Source organism: Sapajus apella, unplaced genomic scaffold (genome assembly GCF_009761245.1).
Source record: "Sapajus apella isolate SASKATOON/1434 unplaced genomic scaffold, GSC_monkey_1.0 scaffold27, whole genome shotgun sequence".
NCBI lineage: Eukaryota > Metazoa > Chordata > Mammalia > Primates > Cebidae > Sapajus > Sapajus apella.
In genome coordinates, this window is record NW_022436967.1 from 20,219,945 (window position 1) to 20,242,587 (window position 22,643).

The window sequence follows — 22,643 nt, forward strand, 5'->3', positions numbered from 1 at the left end:
GGAGAGCTGCATCTAAATCCATTCACACTTTGCTAAAGATTTCAAAACAGAGGAAACAAGATACGGGACGACGAGGGTGGAGGAGAGAAGACCGCAGGGGCCGGTGCCAGACTTGGAAGCCGCCAACGCTGGGCTGGTGCCGCATGCTGGCAAGGGGCAGCCAAGACCGTGCCCCGCGCGGGCACCCTCGGGCTCGGCCCCTGCAGCTGGCAGCAAGTGCCTCGCGGGCGGACCGCGGAGGGTCGGGCGGGGGCCCAGCGGAGGTCCGGAGGAGCCTGCGCGGCCGGCGCCCGCCCCCAGGGGGCAGAGTTCCCGGACTCGTGCCTGTGCCGCTACCTGGGGCTCAGGCCCCACCACTTCCCGCAGCGGTCCGCACCTTCCCTTTCTCCGTCCTCTGCGCCGGCTGGGGCTCGACTGAGCTCCAGATTTCCCCGCCCGCGGCCGCCGCCTGGGGACGGGAGCCGAGGCGCGGCAGGACACCCGCGGTGGGGGGCGAGGTGGGGAGGTGAAGGCGGTCCGCGCGCGGGGGCGGGAGGAGGCTGGGGGATTCGGGGGACGCGGCAGCCCCGCCCCCGCCCCCTCCTCTCCTCCGCTCCTAGCCCGAGAAGCTGGCGAGCATGGACCAGACCCCGCGGCACTGGCACCATGACGCTCGCCCGCTTCGCGCTGGCCCTGGTGTTCGGGGCGCTCCCCGAAGTGGTCTGCTTTGAGTCTGTCCTCAATGATTCCCTCCACCACCGCCACCGCCATTCGCCCCCTCCGGGTCCGCAGTACCCTCGTTACCTTCCCACGGAGCAGCGGCCCCGGAGGACGCGCCCGCCGCCGCCTCTCCCGCGCTTCCCGCGCCCCCCGCGGGCGCTCCCTGCCCTGCGCCCGCACGCCCTCCAGGCCGGGCACACGCCCGGGCCGCACCCCCGGGGCTGCCCCGCCGGCGAGCCGTGGGTCAGCGTGACGGACTTCGGCGCCCTGTGTCTGCGGTGGGCGGAGGTGCCACCCTCCCTGGAGCGGTCGTCCCCGGCGGGCTGGGCTCAGCTGCGAGGGCAGCGCCACAACTTTTGTCGGAGCCCCGACGGCGCGGGCAGACCCTGGTGCTTCTACGGAGACGCCCGCGGCAAGGTGGACTGGGGCTACTGCGACTGCAGACACGGTGAGTGGCCTCGGGGCGGCCGCGGCAACTTCGAACGGGCCCGGAGCCAGAGGCTTGGGGCCGGCGTACAGGTCTCTTGGAGAGAGTGACGGGGTGTGCGGTTGTGGGTTTGCTTTGTGGAGTGTGATGGTGGGCTGCAGCTGGGTTACCAGTAAGGTGTACTGGTGCTGCAAATCTAAGCCAGCCAGGTGTGCTTGTGTGAAGGTTGTCAAGGGTGACAGTTTCCATGCCAGGTGGTGAGAGCTGGGTTTCTGGATCTGCTCTGTCCTCTGGCTACTCGTGTGTGTGTGCGCGCGCGTTTGTGTGTGTGGTGTGTGTGTGTGTGTGTGTGTGTGTGTGTGTGTGCGCCCGCGCGCGCGCGCGCCCGCGCACGCACTCGTGTATTGAGTGACAGTATGCTTTGGGTGTCTGTTCTCTAGATTAGCTTACTTTGAGAGTGTTACCATATTTACATTAAAGAAGCATAGGAGCAGAGAAAGTTCCTAATTACTTGTTCTGGAAAGGGAAATGTTAAATCTAACCTGACAACCAAATATAACCTTCCCTCATTTCTTTAGACTCCGATTTGGAAAAATGTGGTAAAATTTTGGCCTTAATCTCACTGCTGACTTCTATTTTTAAATGTATGGCAAAATTATGTGGCCCAAATCAGCCGTATTTACATGTTTAAACTCAGTATGGTAAATATCATTAGTGACTGGAAAAAAAGGGAAAGGAGACAGGGATACTATCTTGGTGAAGTAGCAACTCCATATAGTCATACACAGCTTTCAAGAGCCATTACTTAGCTTTATGTGTTATGTGTGGAAAATCAGGATTAGTAGGTAACATCAGGAGATAAAGGTGGCAAAATGTTTTAGGTCTGTGGTAATAAAAGCATCACAGTCATAAGTTTAATGTAAATGAATAATCCAGCTTTGAACATTGCTTCATTTTGAATTGTTGGGATTTTGTTGAAGTTAGTTTTTTTTTTTTTCTTTAAAAACTGGGGAAGAAAAACTTAATATCCTCCAAAGTTTGAATTTCTTTTCAACAGAATATTTTTGGCAGCTTTCCATTCACACTGTGGGGCAAGGGTTTCCTGAATTGAGATCCTGGATCATGTTGTACTTCGTACTGTTTGGAGGTAACTTGGAAGTTAGCTGTCACAATGCCATTCATTTCCTGGAGAAATTTTATTTATCAGTGCCTTCCATTGCATTAGTGCTTTGAGTTAAGAAAAAGTGATAGGAAGGTTAAGATCAATTATCCTTCATCCTCGGGAATGAAGTCATCGCTTTACTTGTGTTTCATGAACAGAATGCCAATGTGGCTATAAAAGATTTGAAGTGATGTCAAACAAAGAGTGCTAGTATTGTCCCATTATTCGCTATAAGAGATTATTTATAGTAAAATCTTACATTTCTCAAGCGCTGACTTTTTCATCTGCATATTATTCTTAGTTTTTTAAATAGATCAGAGTGGAGAATTATTAGAGAATCAATGTGTAGGCGAGAATATACAACTTCGCTTTAGGTACCTAAGCACAGACTCAAGAAAAGGAATTTAAAGTTAAAAAATGATAGTGATCTATTGCTCTTTCTGATACAACACTTCCAGCTTTATATTTCAAACATGAAGAGTAACTTGTCCTTGGATTTCCTGCCACTTCTCCCCCTTTAGACAAATAGAAATGTAAATCTTTTCAATGCCTTTATGTTCCTTGCTAACTCTCACTAGACAAAACCCCAAATACTGCATAATAGTTGTTTGTACTTCCTGGAGTAAAGTGATAGAACAAAAGAGAAACAAAAGAAACCACTCAAGATGGGAGATAAATGCCCTCTCTACCACCTCAAAAAAAAAAAAATAGGAAAATAATCAGCTGTGTAAGAGTTGAATTACTTTCAGACTCAATCTCATTCTATCATTTACTCCTCCAGGTCTGCTTAGGCATAACCCATAGATGACTGGCATATTCTGAACCTTATGCCTCTCCTGGTCCTACATTTCAATTAGGGGTATGAACGAAAGTATCATGGAGTGGTATAAAAAATATTGACTTATGCTTTAGAAAACGCTGGTGTCTGCTTTGGCTCTGCCAGTAGCTGTGCATTGTTGGGTAAGGCTCTTAACTCTTAGTGCTTTGGTCTCCTCACGAGAAAAGCAGGTTTTGAGTAAATTAATTTAAAAGAACTTTACAGCGCTGAGCATGTATGCAAAGTACCCTGGCCTGATCATATCAGTTAGGACTTAGGCACATTCCTTCTGTGTTAGGTGCTAGACTAAACATTGTATGTGCATTTTCTCATTTCATTCTTTTTTTTTTTTTTTTTTTTTTTTTTTTTTTCAGATAGAGCTCCCTCTGTCACCCAGGCTGGAGTGCAGTGGTACAATCTCAGCTCACTGCAACCTCTGCCTCCCTGCTTCAAGCGATTCTCCTGCCTCAGTCTCTTGAGTAGCTGGCATTACAGGCATCTGCCACCACGCCCAGCTAATTTTTGTATTTTTAGTAGAGATGGGGTTTTACCATGTTAGCCAGGCTGGTCTTGAACTTCTGACCTCAGGTAATCCACCCACCTCCGCCTTCCAACGTGCTGGGATTACAGGTGTGAGCCACTGTGCCCAGCCTCATTTCATTCTTGTAGCAATCTTATGAGTGAGTTCCTGCATTTTACTGATGAATATACCTAAAGATATATTATGAGGAGTGCAGGAGAAAATAGGGTTAGATATGTATATTTGTACTTCACAGCTCATTTTGCTGTATTTCTTTACTTATATGTGCATGTAGAAATATCTGTGCTGTCTAGTAATCCTCATTTTGTAGTTTATGGACTAGTTTAACAGGAAGAAAGGGGATTTTGTTTGGTCCAGTGCACATGATTTACAGTCTCTTATGCTTAAAAAACATCCAGTGTCTTGTCTTGTCTTGTCTTGTCTTTTCTTTTCACTTTTCTTTTCTCTTCTCTTCTCTTCTTTTCTTTTCTTGAGATGGGGTCTCTCTCTGTCATCTGGGCTGGAGTGCAGTGGTGCAATCTTGGCACACTGCAACCTCTGCCTCCTGGGTTCAAATGATTCTCCTGCCTCAGCCTGCCAAGTAGCTGGGATTATAGGCATGCACCACCATGCTTGGCTAACTTTTTTGTATTTTTAGTAGAGATGGGGTTTTGCCATGTTGGCCAGGCTGATCTTGAACTCCTGACCTCAAGTGATCCGCCCACGTCAGCCTCCCAAAGTGCTGGGATTACAGGTGTGAGCTACCTTGCCTGGCATATTATTTTCTTTACAGAAATCCCAGGGCTAGAAAAAGAGAACAATGTATAGTAATGTGATCCCTCCTTTAAAAAATTAACTGGTGGCCAGAGTCACATATGTAGTTGCGTCAAGAAAAATGAGGAAGTTGGTGTCTCCGTGGTGAAGAGTTGATTGAAGCCAAGTTGAAGGGGCAGGGTGGGGACCTCAGGTGAGCCAGGGCTGGGCGTGGGTGTTCCAGTGGCTCAGATGTCAGAGAGCAGGAAACATGACACCAGGACCCTTGTTTTATGAACCTTGCAAATTAATACTAAAGAATCATTTTGGGTATGGGAATACCCTGAATCAGCCCAGGAAGCTAGTCTCATTATGAGCATTTAGAATCACCTAGGGACTTGTTAAAATGCAGATTCCTAGACTATAGCCGAGGAGGCTCTGAGTAATTCTCAGATCTGGCCCAGGAGTGGCACATGCCATTTATATTGAGCAGTCAAAGTGATTTGGATGCTGAAAACTCTGTCACAGTCAGGCAGAACACATGGAAGGGCATTAGAACCCACCTAAAAAGCACAATGGTAGGTGAAGGTACAGACTAGCTGAGCCCACCAGTCTGTGACTCAGCCCTGTTAGGCCGTAGGTGTAGGGTATGCCAATGGAACTTTTTGTGTGGTTTTAGAAATGGCACCTCTGGTTTTTCCTTTGACCACTGTAGGATAATAATAAACTAGTTCACTGGAATATGGTTATTTTATTTTTATTTTTTGAGAAAAAGTGCAGTGGTGTCATCTCAGCTCACTGCAACCTCTGCCTCCCGGGATCAAGCAATTCTCTCACCTCAGCCTCTGAAGTAGCTGGAACTACAGCTACTTTTTTTCTTTTTCTTTTGTATTGTTTGTAGAGATGGAGTTTTGCCATGTTGCATAGGCTGTTCTTGAACTCCTGGGCTCAAGTGATCCTTCGGCCTTGGCTTTCCAGAATACTGGAATTAGGGGTGTGAGCTACCATGGCCGGCTAGAGTATGGTTATTAACTGAATGTAAGCCAGGTTATTTTCACATTTCTACAGGAAGAATTAACAGGCATCTGATTCCCTCTAACAATAGTTTGTGACCCAACATGGTGGCTCATGCCTGAAATCCCAGCACTTTAGGAGGCTGAGGTAGGAGGATCACTTGAGGCCAGGAGATAGAGGCTGCAGTGAGCTATAGTCATGATGATATTGCACCCCAGTTTGGGCAACAGAGAGAGATCCTGTCTCTAAAACAAAAACAAAACAACACAATAGCTTGCAATAAACTAGTGTTTCCTGCCTGGGAGGGGTAGTCACTTTTCTAGTCTTTGGCAACTTGCTTGACATTGTGCTGAGAACCTCTGTTTTTACAAGCAACCATAGATGGCTAATGATTGAGAGGTATAACAGATTAAATAAAGGAGACAGTTCTGATCATTGAGATTTCAGAGGAGAGGATAAGTCATAGATCTGACTTTCTGTCATGTCATGTTCATCTTTTCATGTGCACCTACCCACCCCAAATCCCTTGATTTAAATAGAGATAGAGGACATGTGGGCCAAGTACTATTGTTTACAGGCTGTACTCATTGAAGTCCATCTGTTGTTTATAGTGAATGTTAATTAAAAAGTTAGCTGAAAGCTGTTCCTCGCCCATTTTAAGTGCTTCATCTTGGTTCTATGTAGCAGGTGCTGAAAAACATGTATTAGCAATACCAGATTTGCCACATTTCCTGGTTGATTTTAAATATTGAGCTCTATATGCTTTTCAGACTAAGGCAGATGTCATATACTTAGATTTGGGGGCATTATCTGATTCGTAACTAGTGTGAAGATTTTTTTTTTAGAGAAGAAAATAAGATATCCAGTTACTGTTGCCTTTTATGAGCTACTATCCAGGGATGTATATATACTTATGTGGTCACTGTCTTGTTTGTGTGTGTGTGTGTGTGTGTGTGTGCACACGCATGCACATACATGTGTGTACTATGTGTTAAGACAGCAGTCCCCAACCTTTTTGGCATCAGGGACCAGTTTTGTGGTAGGCAGTTTTTCCACGGACCTGTGGGATGGTTTCATCAGGCATTAGGAGCCTGCAACTTAGATCCCTCACATGCGCAGTTCACAATAGAGTTCAAGCTCCTGGGAGAATCTGATGCTGCTGCTGATCTGATAAGAGGCAGAGCTCAGGTGGTAATGTGAGCGATGGGGAGCGGCTGTAAATACAGATGAAGCTTCTTCACTTACTCACTCCCTCACTGGTCACCTCCTCCTGGGCAGCCCAGTTCCTAACCTGTACCGGTCCATAATCTGGGGGTTGGGGACCCCTGTGATATGATAACCTATGGAAAAGTAATTTGGTTTGTAACTGAGAAACTGAAATATTCAGTAATAAGGTACTGTTCACAAGTACCTGCCTTTGATGGATATTATGCAGATACTAAAGTAATAATTGTAAATATTGTATATATATATAATAGGAAAGTGTTTATGATAATGTTTAGGGAAAAGATAGGTACAAAATTTATATATAATACATTATAACTGTGAAAATAAAGACACTTGGATGAATTTGGAAGAAAATATGATAATTATTAATTTGAGTATGCATGTGGCTTGGATCAATTTGGATGGTTTTGATAACAAAGAATAGAAAACTGAAACAATAAGGAGGCTGATTGTTCCTATTATAAGAAGTCCATCTGATGGGCAGGCTCCAACACGTTACACCTCTGTTCCTCTGCAACTTTCTTAGCTACTCTATCCTCTTAAGCCTTTATTCTTAGGCTGGTGGTTATTCCAGGCTTCACTTAGAGACAGATCAACCTGCAGAAGAAAGAGAAGGCCCCTCTTCTGAAATGTCATTTTGAAACAGGGAACCCTTTCTGGAATTTCCCCCACAGACTTCCACATTTCATTGGCCCAGACTGGATCACATGTTCTTTCCTGACACTCTTTGGAAAGGAATGTATAATTGCCATAATTATGTAGATTAGGTTAGCTTAACCTCTGAATCATTTGGGGATTCAACTGGCAAGGAGGAAGCAAGACAGTTGTTGATCAGAAGCAAAAAGGTTTGCTAAGGAGAGTAGTTGGGGCTTGTCCTTATATCTGGGAAATGTAATGCAATTAAAAAATAACAGTAAGTGAGTAATCTAAAAAGTGCTGTGAAATGCTACATTCATTTTTTAGTCATATCTGGATGAATAACATTTAGACTCTGGTTTGGTTGACAAAGCATATTTTCTTAAGATGCTATTTGCAGGCAAATATTAAGACACATTTCTGAAATGAATACTTCCATAACTGATGAGAATACGGAAGTTAATTCAGTTGTTAAGTAAACATGATTATGTGATTTAATTCTAATTTTGTAGGTTTTTTTTTCCCCCCTTAATTAAATTGTAAAGAAAGCAGTCTTTTGAAACCTCTCTTCTTAGCTGCATGGTAAATAGGCATTAGATGAACAATTGATTTAGAGTGATTCTACATGATCGGTCTGCTGTCATTAGAAAATAAAGAAATGTTTATTTTTGCCCCTTTAGCATCTTCCTTTTCCAGGGTAGTCTGCTCTTTCCTTCCACCTTAAAAATCAATGCAACAGTACTAATAAAAAATTTATCATATGCAAAACACTAAAGTAATGGTGTTTACCCCCTTACAAGCCACACATGCACATTTAGCCTCAGTACTTTTTATTAGGATCAGCAGAGGGAATACAAAGTGTAATGCCGATTCTCCTAATAGGGTAAGGATAGATTTCATTTATGCATTAAACATTTACTGTGTTCACACTAGGTGCAGCGTTGATAAAGATGAATCAGAAATTCACCTTTATCCTCTGGTTGAGGATAGCCACTCTCTGCTTGAGGTGTCAGAAGAATAATAATCATTTTTAATACCTTCCCTGTGGTACACGCTCTGGGAGACAAGAAGATTATTGTTTGGTTTCAATTTAATCACTTAGTGCTATACCATAAAATGACAATATCTGTACCATTTGTTTATGTGTAGATGGTCTAGGGACACACAACTTGTGAAATTTTCTGTTAGGGTTATATGTATATATTGTTAGCCTACTATAACTTAAGTACTGACAGAGTCTTCCTTTTTTTTGTTTGATATTGTATAATGTTTTAAACTAAGGCATAATTTATAAGATTTATAAATTTCTAATAAGCACAATGTAAATGGGTAGAGTTGCTAATTCAGAGGATGCACTCTCATTTTGAACTATAGCAACTGATTTTTTTCTCAGCATTTAAGTTATCTACATGAATAATAAATGAAGAATTAATATGAATTATAGATGTGAACTAATGGAAGCAAATATAGCTTAGTTGGATCTTGGTTCAGGGGAATGTTTTGTATGTTAAAAAATAATTTGCTTTCATTTTGACTTGGGATGACTTGAATGAAATCTACTATTTAGTAATAATATAGTAGGTTTAATTTAGGAGCAAATGTAATTATAGATGAAAATAGTATAACTTAGTCCTGTTGAATAGGGTGAAGAAATAAAATAACATAAAAATTAACCTAGCATCCCCTACCGTACTTGAACAATTCAACAGAGTCCCCCAATTCAGTTGTTTTCAGATACTATAATTTTTAAATATATTTTATATCAAATATAAAGGGATAAGACTTAGTAATATATTTAACTTAATGTCAAATATGTGTACTAAATTGTTCAACAGGTCATGATTTTTTTTCCTATTCTTTTGAATAGGTAATAAGTTGAAATTTCTATGTCACTCACAGCTTTACGTATACGTTTTGTAAAGGATCTGAACACTAGCTGAACATTGCCAGCATGCATTCTTTCTATTCCACTAGAACAACAGAAATGACTAAAGTTAATCATTTTATGCATCTATAAAGTTCAATAAGAGATGAGAAAGGATTTGTGTGAAAAGGTGAAGTTTTTTTTACTCTTTCATCAAACTGATTTTTTAAATGATTAAAAAGTATTTATTACCAATTTTATTCAGAAAACACTACTGGGGTGGGTCTTTGTTTTTACTGCAATTTCTTTCTCTTTAAATTAAGGAATGCTACTTATAAGTACATTTTAATGAGGGGTTAACTAAATAAGCTGGCATGCATTTTTTTCCCCTCCACTGGGTCTTGCTTTGTTGCTCAGGCTGGAGTATAGTGGCAAGTCATAGCTCACTGTAACCTCAGGTGCCTGGGCTCAAGCAATCCTTTGCCTCAGCCTCCTAAGTTGCTGGGATTACAGACCTGGGCCACCACCCCCAGTTAATTTTTAAATTTTTTGTAGAGATGGGGTCTTGCTAGGTTACCCAGGCTAAATAGGCATATCTTTTCATTTGCTTTATTTTGGAATGAGCTGGGTATATAGAATGAAGATAGCTGACCCATTTGGTTCTTTTTCTCACATTTCTTTTAGGCTCCTTTCATGTATGGAGTATGGGGAAAGGAAGGTTGTTTTGTCTTTGTTTTTGTTTTTTTTTTGATTATTGAGACAGGGTCATGCTGTGTCGCCTAGACTGGAGTGCAGCAGCACAATTCTAGCGCACTGCAGTCTTTAACTCCTGGGTGCAAGCAATCCTTCCACCTTAGTATCCTGAGTGCTGGGACTACACATGTGGGCCACCAAGCCTGGCTAATTTTTAATTTAATTTAATTTTTTTGTAGAGACAGCATCTCACTATGTTGTCTAGGCCAATCTCTAATACTGGGGCTCAAGCAGTCCTCCTGCCTTGGCCTCCCAAAGTGCTGGGATTACAGGTGTGAGCCCCTGTGCCTTTCCTTAGTCTTAAATCTTAAAGCTCAAAAACCAATGAGACTTGTGAAGGCAATTTTTATCCAGTCAGCTTTTCTCTAGTTTACCTGTATTGATTGAAACTGATAAGATGGTTAAAGAGAACTCTTCTTCAATGACCTCCATTTGGGGAATTCCTGTTTTCTAGCAAAGCTGTCCATCAAGCAAATTTCTGTTACGCGAACCTTTTATGTTTTCTTTCCTTTATAAAACTGGAGACCTATGTACTTAGGAGGAAAATAATTGTAAACTATTTTACTGTAAATGTTTAGCAGTTAAACATTTTTGTGAAGGAATTAAGAAAGTAGAATTCTGAACATTTTTGTACGTTGGAACATTTTGCCTTTAAATAGTTACAATACCAGCAGACTGTTGACTTTTTTCTTTTTTGGTAGCAGTTCATTTTAGGAACTCTGGGGCCTTCACTCCATGACATGCCATCACGCATAGTGGTACAATTCCAAACTTTCTTCCATGACTGGTTTGGTCTGCATGTTTATAATGCTTAATATAATTGACCTAAAACCTCTGCTGAAACTTTAAATTATTATTCTTAACACATTTAAAAATAGAAATCTGTAGAATAGAATATTTTCCGTGCACATGGCTCTTGAGAGACTTTAAGACAGTGCAGCTCTAGATCACACACACTGGGGTGTGGTCCAGAGACCAGAGCTCTAACTCTAAGGTATATGGAAGAATGCTTGGCTGCTGTAGGAGAATGTAGGTGGAAAGCAAGGGATCAGTTCCTGATAATAAAGAAGTGTGACAATTGAACAATATTTGCCAAACAAAGAATTTGGTCTACAATGTATGTAGATAACGTTAGTGGTAGGTACAGCAATAGAAATTAGTTTACTTGGTTAGATTTGAGCTTTGCAGATTTCTTCGAGCTAAGGTTATTTCCCTTTCTCCATTGTATAATTGTGCACCTATATATTTGTGCAAATGTATATACACACACATTCATAGTCCTCTCACAAATTTGTATAGCTGTGGGACAAATCAGCTTCTACTGGAGGATCAGCCTTAACTATAGGAGCACCAGAAAGCCACTCCTCTCCTATTCCACGGTGTCCAGAAACTTTAGGCTACTTTATGCTTCTCTGCCTGGTTGGTTTATTTCCATATAACATTTGGTGGATTAATTGCAGTATTTTAAGTTGGATGATGAACACTAGCATGGTATAACATGTAAAGTAGTATCTAAAGTTTTGAAAGGTGCCTATTGTATTTCAGGGTCTTTGCTTAGGTTTGGAGGTAGATGGTCATTAATCAAGGCAGGGAACTAGGAGATAGTTGGTCATGGCTCTGCAGCTGCTCAGTTACTTTGGTCTATAGTTTCTTCATCCATAAGTAGAAGGAAATCAGTTATAGTTTTTAAGATCTTGGCCACCTCAGCTCTTCCAAGAGAATAAATGCAGCAAGAACAAAATAAAGCCAAAAAACAAATGAAAATTACTACTTATCTTAAATGTATCCAGTGTCGGATCTCAGAAAATGGTATCCCCAAATGAAGGGCTCAGAAGCAGAGTCAGGATCACATTTTCCTTTTATCTTTTCTTGCTTTCCTGTCACTGGCCCTTCATTTTCCCCTGAGGTTAGCCACAGAAACTAGAATTTTAGTCCAGGCGTGGTGGCTCATGCCTGTAATCCCAGAACTTTGGGAGGCCAAGGCTGGCAGATCACAAGGTTAAGAGATCGAGACCATCCTGGCCAACATGGTGAAATCTTGTCTCTACTAAAATACACAAATTAGCTGGGTGTGGTGGTGTGTGCCTGTAGTCGCAGCTACTTGGGAGGCAGAGGCAGGAGAATTGCTTGAACCTGGGAGGCGGAGGTTGCAGTGAGCTGAGATCACGCCACTGCACTCTAGCCTGGTGCCTGGCAACAGAGTGAGACTCTGTCTCAAAAAAAAAAAAAAAAGAAAGAAACTAGAGTTCTTCTTTTCCAAGGTGGGCCATAGACACGAGAATCCCTTGTTTCTACAATTAGCCATAAAGCCTAAAAATGTTACTCAACTCCCCTCATTCCCCAGCTTTCTGTGTAAGGACTGGCCTTAAAAAATTATCTTACCTACCTTGTTTGATTACAGTTCATAAAACCCCCCCTTCCAGACAGGGTTCTTCTCCATACCCAGAAAGCAGCAAAACAAAACTCAAAGAGGCCAAGAAAAATCTAAATGATAAGGTTTACTGCTTTTCCCCACTCAGTCTATTAAGATTAGATCCTACCCATTTTGTCCAGTCATATTTCTACATGGCTGTCCATACTTCATTAAACCTAAACATAAAAATGGGCAATATCCCCAGTAGCTTTGGGTCTTCATTCTAAAGGCTCCCATGTCACGTAAAATTATGATCAAATCAATTTATATGCCTTTTATCCTAATAATATGCCTCTTGCCCGTGAACCTTCAGAGGGCAAAGACAAAGTTCTCTTGGCTCCTAGAATAGAATGAATCATGTGGTCAAACTTTTACTCTTTTAGAGCATATTTTAATGGTGTTTTTAAAAAACTTGTTTCAAATAGTTATTAGAAGATTTGAGAACTTTAAAGAATTAATAAATAATTATTTGGAGTTCTAGGTGGATGGTTTCTTCAGAACAGACACTTTTATGGCCCTTAGGAAAGGATAAACCAAGTAGGGGGCACTATTAGGAAGGTATGTGTTAGAGGTGGCTGAGCCTGGAATCTAACAGAGAATTCATTAGTCATTGACATTGCAAATATTTGTATTCATTTGTTAAAGGAAAATTGGATGAGCACTGCACATTTCTTGCCATATAGCAGATACTGCTGAATGAATCCAGGCTTTCACCGTGTGCTTGGAGCGTTAGAGAAAATGATGGTGCAGCTGATAGTTGACCTGGAAACTATTTCCAGCTCTATCATTGCCATTATATTGTTATGATCATAATTATACTTTACTCAGGATTTTCTCCTTCTCACCTCTAAGTGCCTCAATCATTTAGATTCTATGTGTGCATCATTTCTTGATAGCTTTTTGATTTAGGTGCTATTTTAAATCTTATGATCACTTAATGTGCCTAAGTACAAATTTCCTTTGTTTTCATTACTAGAACTTTCTTCCAGTCCTTTTGACATGAGTAACTCGGTAATTAAGGGGGGAGTTAGTAAAGAGATAATAGATTAAATATCAATTCAAATAAAGTTTGCTTAAGGTCAACAAATGAATTCTTTGATTAAAATAAACTTCTGGTTATTTGTGATGTGCATATTATTACGTGGATCTCTGTAGAAGAAGCTTTGTGATACAAAAAAATTCATTAAAGATCAATTGAACTCTTCAGAAATACTTCCTTAAAAATATTCTGTAGTTCACACTTCACCAGGCTAGGCAGGACTTCTCTTGCTTAGTGTGAATTAAGGAGGTTTAGAGTATATGAATGAGTTTTAGATGATTTGTCATATGAATGACCCATGACCTGTTCTTTCCTGAGTAGTCAGGATTTGGCAGTGCTGTACAATGTTTACCTCCATTTATTATTGCCTTTTGTTTGAATTAAATGAGACTATATATATATGAGAGAAATATAATATATTTTTCTCAAATGTTTACATTTTAAAAGGATAATGATGATGTGGAAAATAATGGTGCATGACTAAGGCTGCACAAATGAAATGAATGGATAATTTGTGAATCTAATATTTTTGGAAGTTATTATGATGCCGTATATAAAAGCCTTGAAATATGCACATTATGCTAGATCTTTTTGGGTAGGATTAATTTTTTAAATTAATTTATTTTCTTACCTATTAAATAAAGGTAATTGTAGGTGATTTTAAAATAATTTTATGCCATTCTTAAGTCATCTGAGGTTAATTCTGTCTCTGCTCAGTTGTTCCACTTGCTGCCTCCCAGTGCCTGCTCCGGAACTAGTCCAGTGAGGAATGTAGGGTCTTGATCTACACTTAAGGGATAAGACCAAAATGTTGTCTTTCCCAAGGGTGCTTGAATTTAAATTTTGGCTCTTTTAAAGACTGAAAGGAATGACTTAAATTGTGGACTTTGGGACAGCTCTTTAGATATGGTATATTAGAGGAGGTGAGTTTGCAAGGGCATTCAATTATACATACTACCTAGTGGCTATTTTTCCAGGACTAGCATTAGGCAATATTTTCAAAATGAATAACTTCTTGAAATTATGGACATCATCTTCAAAATTTTAATGACCACAGCTGAAATTTAAAAAGGGAAAACACATTTTATTTTTCTATAGTGGATGAACAAATCAAATAGAAGGAAGATGTAGCGCAGCTAATTACAGCTAATTCATATTCAAAACCCTTAATTTTGTTTCTGTGTTTCTTACTGATGACCTCATGAGAAGAGGAGGGTAGTAAATGATAAGAACTTCATGTGTGATATAATCTAGTATTTGGGATACAAGATCTAATGTTAATCATACGCTTCCACTTTTTCCCCTTTGAAAATTACAGTGGTTGCTTCTTATTGAAGAGATAATGGAATAAAAAAAATATAATAGGACTGTCTGTTTGCCTAGATAAAAAAGAAAATATAATCAGCATTGATACCAGGATGTTAATTAGAAAAAAGGAAGGAGCTTGCTAAATCCTCTCTTAAAGGAAGAAACACATGCCACACACAGCGGAGGCTAAATCATTCTGTCTAGATCCCTTACTACTTAAGTTTAAAAATCATGTTGACCCAGGACTGGCTCAATATGTTCAAATGATTATTTACTATTAAAGGATTTTGGGATTCTTTTCCGCTTTAGGATCAGTACGACTTCGTGGAGGCAAAAATGAGTTTGAAGGCACAGTGGAAGTGTATGCAAATGGAGTTTGGGGCACTGTCTGTAGCAGCCACTGGGATGATTCTGATGCATCAGTCATTTGTCACCAGCTGCAGCTGGGGTGAGTGCGCCCATCCCTAACCAGATCAGTCTGCTAGAATCTGAGAATAATGCTGGGTGCCTGTTATTGCTTTGTAAAGCTTCTATCTTCCTTTCTTACTGTCACTTTCCTCATTCTCACATTTCACAAAAGAGTTATAAAGAAAGGGCCCTAAATGGAAGAAATGAATTCTCTCACATGCAAATGTACTTAACATACAATTACCTGGGCTGAACTAGGAAATGGGCAAATACTAAGTGGGCAAATTTAAAGGCATCTTTTGGTCTTTGTCTTTATCAAAATATAGACGCCTTTGCGGCAAGTTTTGCCTTTTCAAATTACTAGAATTTGATTCTAAGAATTATAGTTTCTTAGAATTATAATCAATTAATTAAATTATTCTATTATAATTACTAATTATAATTAATGAGCACAGTCTTAGGTGGTTACTGTCATTTGATTTTACCTTTCTACTTTTATCTACCCACAGATTCCATTTGTGTGGAATCTGTGGCAACGTTTACCTGTGCCCTTGTCCTTGATGGGGAAGTGGTGATGTCCCAGGCCTTAGATTTTGGTGCTGAGGTCCTGTGGAAGATGGCAGCTTCTGTCAGCTCTGGCAGTGTCCTGCCATGCTAAGGAGCTGCCAGCCTGGGAACTGGCTCCACTGTAACCCTAGGCACCATCTTTAAAACAAGTCAGTATATACTGAATTCATCAGTCCCAGCATCTTTATTCCTTGTGTCATAGAGTTTCACCAGGAGTAGAAGCCTTCTTTCTGGGACAACAGGTTTTATTTTTGTTTTTATTTTTATTTTTTGTTTTTGCGTCTCCTTTATATTTTTTAAGTGCACTTAACATATATTTTTCTTGGCCTGTATCACCAGAGATCTTTAGAAAGCATGGAAAATATTTTGTCATAAAAATTGCAGTCCAGAGGACTGGAAAAAAATGTTTGCAGTTTACAAGTATTTTGCGTTAATAATCAGAGTGGTAATAGCTAATATGATGGCACAAAATGAAGAAGTAGAACTTCAATTTACCAGATTTCTTTTGTCTTCCCACTGGGAAGGTGGGAATGAGTATTGAGTAGAGGCAAAGCTTGAAGGCCTAAATTTTGCTCAGACTTTTGATGCTGTTAGAGCAGTAAATAGGGTTATTATAGTAAATTAAAGTCAATGAATTATTTTAATAAGTTGATATAAATCAGAATGAAAGAAGGAGTAAGACCAGAGCTTATGAAGTGTTATGGTGCTGGGAAATGTTAGTTACTGATTTTATCATGAATACTTTGTCTGGCAAACAGACATTGGCAGGTGGGCAGGTCACAAAGAATGTTGATTTCATGCTTTTTCCTTTGAGGGACAAGAGATGTGATAAATTTGTAGGCTGATGTCAGTGTTTTCCTTTATGTACATACCTATATGTGCTTTTATTACCCCTGAAAATCAGAAAGGAGTAAAATTTTCTATGAGATACAAAGAAACAAGAACACTATAGTGTAGGTGTGAGCTACTGTGTGGTTTATTCGTCTTTTGATTGACGAAAGTATGTAAACTACTACTCTGCAAACAAACTTCAGATAAGCTGATCTAACTGCTTATATATTATTATTTCTCAGTAGTCCATTAAAAAAAAAAAAGGAATTGCACAATAAAACCAGGGAGACTCAGCTTCATTGCTGTGAAGACACATTTATATTTTAGATATACCCCAGATGTTTACAGTTTGGTTGATGGAATGCTGCAGCATGGAGACAATTGGAGAGATTACCATGTAAATCAGATAAGCATTTCATCATTTTAAAATTTAATACCCGTTTGTACACAGCAGAAGTTACTTACAAAAATGTGTGCATGAGCTAAAAGCAGAGCCCATCTGTATGCTATTATTTTCATTTTTTCTTTTTTAAAATACTCTCCTGGTATTAGCAAAGAGATGCATGTTGCTATTTCATTAATTGGTTTCAAAGTCTTGCTAGCAAATACTATATACAGTGTAAGGTTTTAAAAATTATAAATGGATTGCCTTCCTTGATACTATTGTGCTTAGATGTACTAATAATAATTTTGAAAATGTTAGCCTAGAATGTTAGAATCAGAAAGAATCTTCAAGCATCCAGATTTTTCTTTTGACACATTAGAAGTTAAAGCCTTTGAGTCACTTGCAGCTTGGTGTGACTTTTAGCTGAGTCCAGACTGGAGTCCAAGCCTCAGTGAAACTCATGACACACTTCTTGCACAAAGCCTTACTTTTTGTATCTACAGTACTTGGTTGTCTTCTTGAAAATCAGTCATTGATGATAAAGGCACATAAAGTAGTTATTCAAGATTGATGAAGAGAATTCCATAGGTAAAATCAACCCACGTTGTGATCTGATGTTTTAATTTCTTTGAAATTAATGTAATCTATTGTGTTTTTCTTTTTTTCTTCTTTTCTTCCACATTCATCTTTGTTGATTTCTTCCATTGTTTTCAAATGCTTTGATAAGAAGTTTTGCCTACATTTGATAAACCTAATATCAATCATTGTACTTCCAGAGGAAAAGGAATAGCTAAACAAACCCCGTTTTCTGGACTGGGCCTTATTCCCATTTACTGGAGCAATGTCCGTTGCCGAGGAGATGAAGAAAATATACTGCTTTGTGAAAAAGACATCTGGCAGGGTGGGGTGTGTCCTCAGAAGATGGCAGCTGCTGTCATGTGTAGCTTTTCCCATGGTAAAAAAAAAAAAAAAGTTCTGTCGTTTTACTTTCATTATGTTGTTATGTTTTAAACATGATTCCAGATGATAAAAGTGCCTTAGTTAAATCATTTCCTTAAAGAGTTTAATTACAGAAATAAGTCTGAATCAAAATATTTTACCATCTAATTAGCCTTCAATATAAGAATAGTTAACAATTTGAATTCCATTTGATTTTCCAATGATATCTCATTTTTTAACATATTTTCTATTTTATATAATTTGCTTAAAGAAATATATATGTTGTATGCAATATGATATATACTGTATAATACATTGTATATGAAATATATATTTTAATAGTGGAAAATTATGATGGAATCAAGATGGAAAATAATCATGAAAGTCAAATATAGAATACAGCAAATACAACAAAATATTTTAATGGTGTAAATATTTTGTGTAATGCAGTATAATTATGGCATCAGTGTTCTTGGGGCTGTAGAGAGCACCTTCCTTAAAAATGGATTGTTGACTTGAATGTGGGCTTCTTCCAAGCTCCATAGAGTAGGTATGTGATAATTATCATTATTGGTAGAGTATACAGATATGTTTATGTTCATGGAAGTAGAGGAAGGAACAACTGCTTTTAAGATTGTGAAAGAGTTTTCTGGGTACCGTGGTATATTTTAATGATTGATCACAGCCTGAAGCTACCATACTCTTACAGTATACCTTTTTGCATTTTCCTTGGAGATACCAGCATGACCAGATATCCCAGAACTTAGAATGGTAGCAGTGAGTCCAGGGCAGTAGTTTTTGTTTGAGTACAGGGGAGGAATAAGGAAGCTCCTACCACAAAACAGAGAGAGACCCAGTCTGGAGTTTCCTTCGGATTAGCTGGAAGAGCCAATGGAAGGATATAGTCCAGATGTATGCTCCAGATTATAGCTCTGAGAGTTGTAATCCCTTTTTGGTTGGGAGAGGCATGTGTTAAACCTTGATGTCTCGTAAGTTTTCTCTTTTCTTCTTTTGATTCTCTGCCTTTGGGTAATGCTACTTTTGCTAAATCCAATGCTGCTCCAAGGATGATGTGACTTGGACCCAGTAATTTATTGCTTTTTGTAGATTATTGGTTTTACTCTATGCTCAACCTGATTGATAAAATGTTTTTCAAGTAGTAAGGTAAAAATTTTAAAAACAACAAGTGTTTTTTTCAGGATATCTATCTACATTTTTTTACTCCTTCCACCTTCTATAATCTATTCATCTGTTTATATTCTGGTTGTAAAGATAATTTTATGGTCATCTGTAAACATATATAAAATATAGAAAGTTGTGATAAATTAGAGGTGAGAACTTAAAAAGATTCTCTCATGGTAGATTAAATGAGAATGTGGAGTTGTACAGCTGAAGTCAGCAAACATTGAGTTCACCTTAAGGGGTAGTTGTGGATTTTTAGTATACATCCCTTAAGTTTGGGAACTATATTTAGTGTCTTGTCATTCTGTACTTGTAGCTTTTCCAACATTTACAAAGTAGAAGATTGCATACAAGTTGGATACAGAAAATAGCAGCAATCTAAATGAAAACATGTGGGGAGTTTAATTATCTATAAGCTAAATATGAGTCAATTGCTTTACTAAATTTTCTTTCAGATGATTTTTGCTTTTGTTGGAAGGATGGGGCTGGTAACTAAATCTTGTCCTTGTGCTTTTCAGTATTTTTTATATTTTAACAATTAGCCAAAAAGAAAAAGAAACCACATTTTAAAATAAAACACAACATAGAAGAGTGAAAGGTGGTATGCCATAAGCAGTCTAGGTTCTAGATGGTTTTAAATTTTCTCTTAAAATTTTTTTTCTGTTTTCTCCAAGCTTACCAGGTGAGGAAAAGTATATTAAGAGTGTATACATGTTTTTCTATATTTTTTTCACATTTTGCAAGTTTTTTAAGGGAAAAATAAACATTATAATTTCTGAGAATTATATTACCATCATTCAGCCATATGTATTAAACCTATCTTTATCCATTAACAAATTGTAAGTGATAGTTAACTTATACAAGTAAACAGTATATGCAGATATTCACTAATCTAAATCTCTGTTATAAAACTGGAATATGAGTGCTTGCTTTGACAGCACATGTACAAAACTCAAATATGATATTTGAATTTAAGTGTGCATATCCAAATGCCATTTACTGCTTGTTACACTGTGGAAAATTAAGAAGCATATTTCATACAGATAAATGATTAGTATTTGGCAAAAAGTACAACTAGGGACCCAGTCTGTTAATTTTTACCATATTACATCCTTTATTTTAGTAAAATTAGACTGCCTTACTCTTTACCAGACACATTCAGCTTTGTGCTTCTTTCTTTTCACAGTGTTCAAGTGGCCTGAATACACTTCCCTTATCTCTGACTTCCAAATCCCAGCTATCTTGGCCTTCTTAAAAAAATAGCTTTTTCACAAGCAATTCCCTAACTATGTCCCGCCATGAGTAAGATCCTTTGCTTCTGAACCACTGTAGGGTTTCTTGTCTGTACTTGTTGTTATCTATGCCTTTAGGCAGTAAACTTCTTGAGGGCAGGGTCTGTCTAGTGTCAGTTTCCCTTCGAAAGTCCTGCCACACTGATCATAACACCTTGTACAAGGCATATGTCTGATATCTGTTTGTTAATCAGAAATTAATGAATGGATGTTGCAATTATTTTTTCTTGTTTGGGCTATCTTTTCTAGGTTTTCAGCATTGCTTGTCAGTTGAGGCAGTCAATAAGTAGTGATTATATGCTTTTGTATACTAGGTACCTGAAATAAACAGGTGAAAAGGAATATGGTGTCTCTGTCCTCATTCTAGCCAAGAGGAGAGAGACAATTGCCATGTAAACAGTAAATCAGTGACAATTTTAGATTTAAGTAAATACTCTCAGGAAGACAGAATTAGGCAGTGTAATAGGAAGTCCCTTAGTGTGCTGTCTTAGCCAAGGCAGAGAAGAGACAGAAAATTTCATAGTCTGACAAGGGCTAGATCAGGGCATTGCAGGTTATAAGAATATAATCACAGTTGATGGTCCTTATCAGAGAAAATGGATATGAACTCATTCATGCCCAAATAGTTTCAATGTTGTTCTGTTGAGGTACTGGCCATGATGTCCAGCAACTTGTTATAACGAGTTAGATATTAACTTTGTGTTGATTTCTACAAATACATAAATAATTGTATACTGAAAACAAGTATGTTATAAACATGTGTCATTTTTAATGACATATTGGTAATGCTCAAGTTACTGTAAATAAAAAAATCAATGCCACCACTATAATGCCATAAAAATCAAACATGTTTCCAGTAATCTGCAGATTTTGAGTGTGCATTTTCTGGTTTCTGTGGTTATTGGGTAAAAGTGAATTCAAACCATTTCCTCCTGAGTTACTTGTATTCATGTAATTCAATTTGGTACATTTTAATTGGCCAAGATTACCGTAATATATTAGATATACATATGTATGTCCATATCACTGGTGTGGTATAATAAATATTTAATTATTGAGAATGGCAAAAGATATAGATTATACCTAATCTTATCAATCGGTGTAAATGCATAGATTTTGCTTGTTTTTAATTTCACATTGCACAGGCCCAGCATTCCCCATCATTCGCCTTGCTGGGGGCAGCAGTGTGCATGAAGGCCGGGTGGAGCTCTACCATGCTGGCCAGTGGGGAACCGTCTGTGATGACCAATGGGATGATGCCGATGCAGAAGTGATCTGCAGGCAGCTGGGCCTCAGGTTTGTTTTTACTGCTCTTGTTTTGGTTAAACTTTTGACTATATTATTTCCATACCCAAAAGCAGGTGCTGTTTGTTTAAATTGCACATTTCCTTCAACAAATAGAAAAAGCTACCTTTTGATCTTTGTAGTAGGGCTATAGGCTTCCTTAAGAGTAGCTACATGTACTCTGTAGGTTTAACCTGCTTGTATCTGAATGAGGCTGATTTTATGTCACAAAGAATCTAAGCTTTTTCTGCTTCTCATTAGTAGTCTATGTTACTCTTATGTAGTAACCAGCACTGTCAACTATAGTGACTTAATCAAATTCCATATGATGAAACACTAGTAACTCAGTTTAACTTGTAGTCCTGAAATATTATCTAAACTTTTGAACTTCACTTCCTTGTTAGGTATGTGCGTAGAACAAAGGATGTTTATTGATGTACAAAGGAAATATTTTCCCTGTAGGGTTGGAAAGGAAGCCTATGTCATGAAACAGCAGTCTGAAAATCGACATTCCAGGTTGCCTCAGTTGGGATTATTCTGGAATATTATAATATTAGACCTCCTAATCCCTCTCTTTAGTGATTCTGAACATTGGTATATAACAAAGCTAAAAGTTTCTCTAAAATTATATTGGGGGATCTTTTAAAAGTTAATAATTTTCTTCAGATTTTAAAAATATTTCATTTAGCACTGAGGGGCCAGTGATGGGGAGGCCTGTTCTTCCCTGTCCATGTGTCCAGTTAACTGTAATCCTTGACTGGAGCATGAGTATTGAACCTTGAACCATTTTTATGATTCAATTTTTTTTGTATTTTTAAATAATTGGCTCTTTTTTCCAAAACTCTATGTTATATTGAAGTATTTTAAAGTAAAATATAGACATTTTAACACTTTGTCTGTGAACACTTCAGCATGCACCTCTTGCAAATGAGAACATTGTTCTATGTAGTCAAATTATCATTATCACAACTAATCATTGGTAGTCATTCTTAATATTGTCTAATACTTCATCTTATTCAAATTTTCAGAGTTACCCCTACAGTGTCCTTCTGAAGCAGAATTTAGTCCAGGAGCAATCTGGATGTTATGTTCTTAAGTCTCTTTTACTTTAGAAAGGCCTGGA

General features: G+C 38.7%; 1 protein-coding gene across 2 annotated transcripts in view; it reads left to right on the forward strand.

Annotated features, from left to right (window-relative positions):
* The first annotated feature begins 373 nt into the window (after positions 1-373).
* Positions 374-22,643, forward strand: part of PRSS12 (serine protease 12) — a 78,155-nt gene continuing 55,885 nt past the window's right edge. For both annotated transcript variants that reach the window (XM_032292460.1, XM_032292461.1), the window contains exons 1-4: positions 374-1,147; positions 14,942-15,080; positions 17,600-17,778; positions 21,382-21,532. In XM_032292460.1, coding sequence (XP_032148351.1) covers positions 646-1,147; positions 14,942-15,080; positions 17,600-17,778; positions 21,382-21,532 — 971 coding nt within the window. In that variant the 5' untranslated portion in view covers positions 374-645. The remainder of the gene's footprint in view (positions 1,148-14,941; positions 15,081-17,599; positions 17,779-21,381; positions 21,533-22,643) is intronic.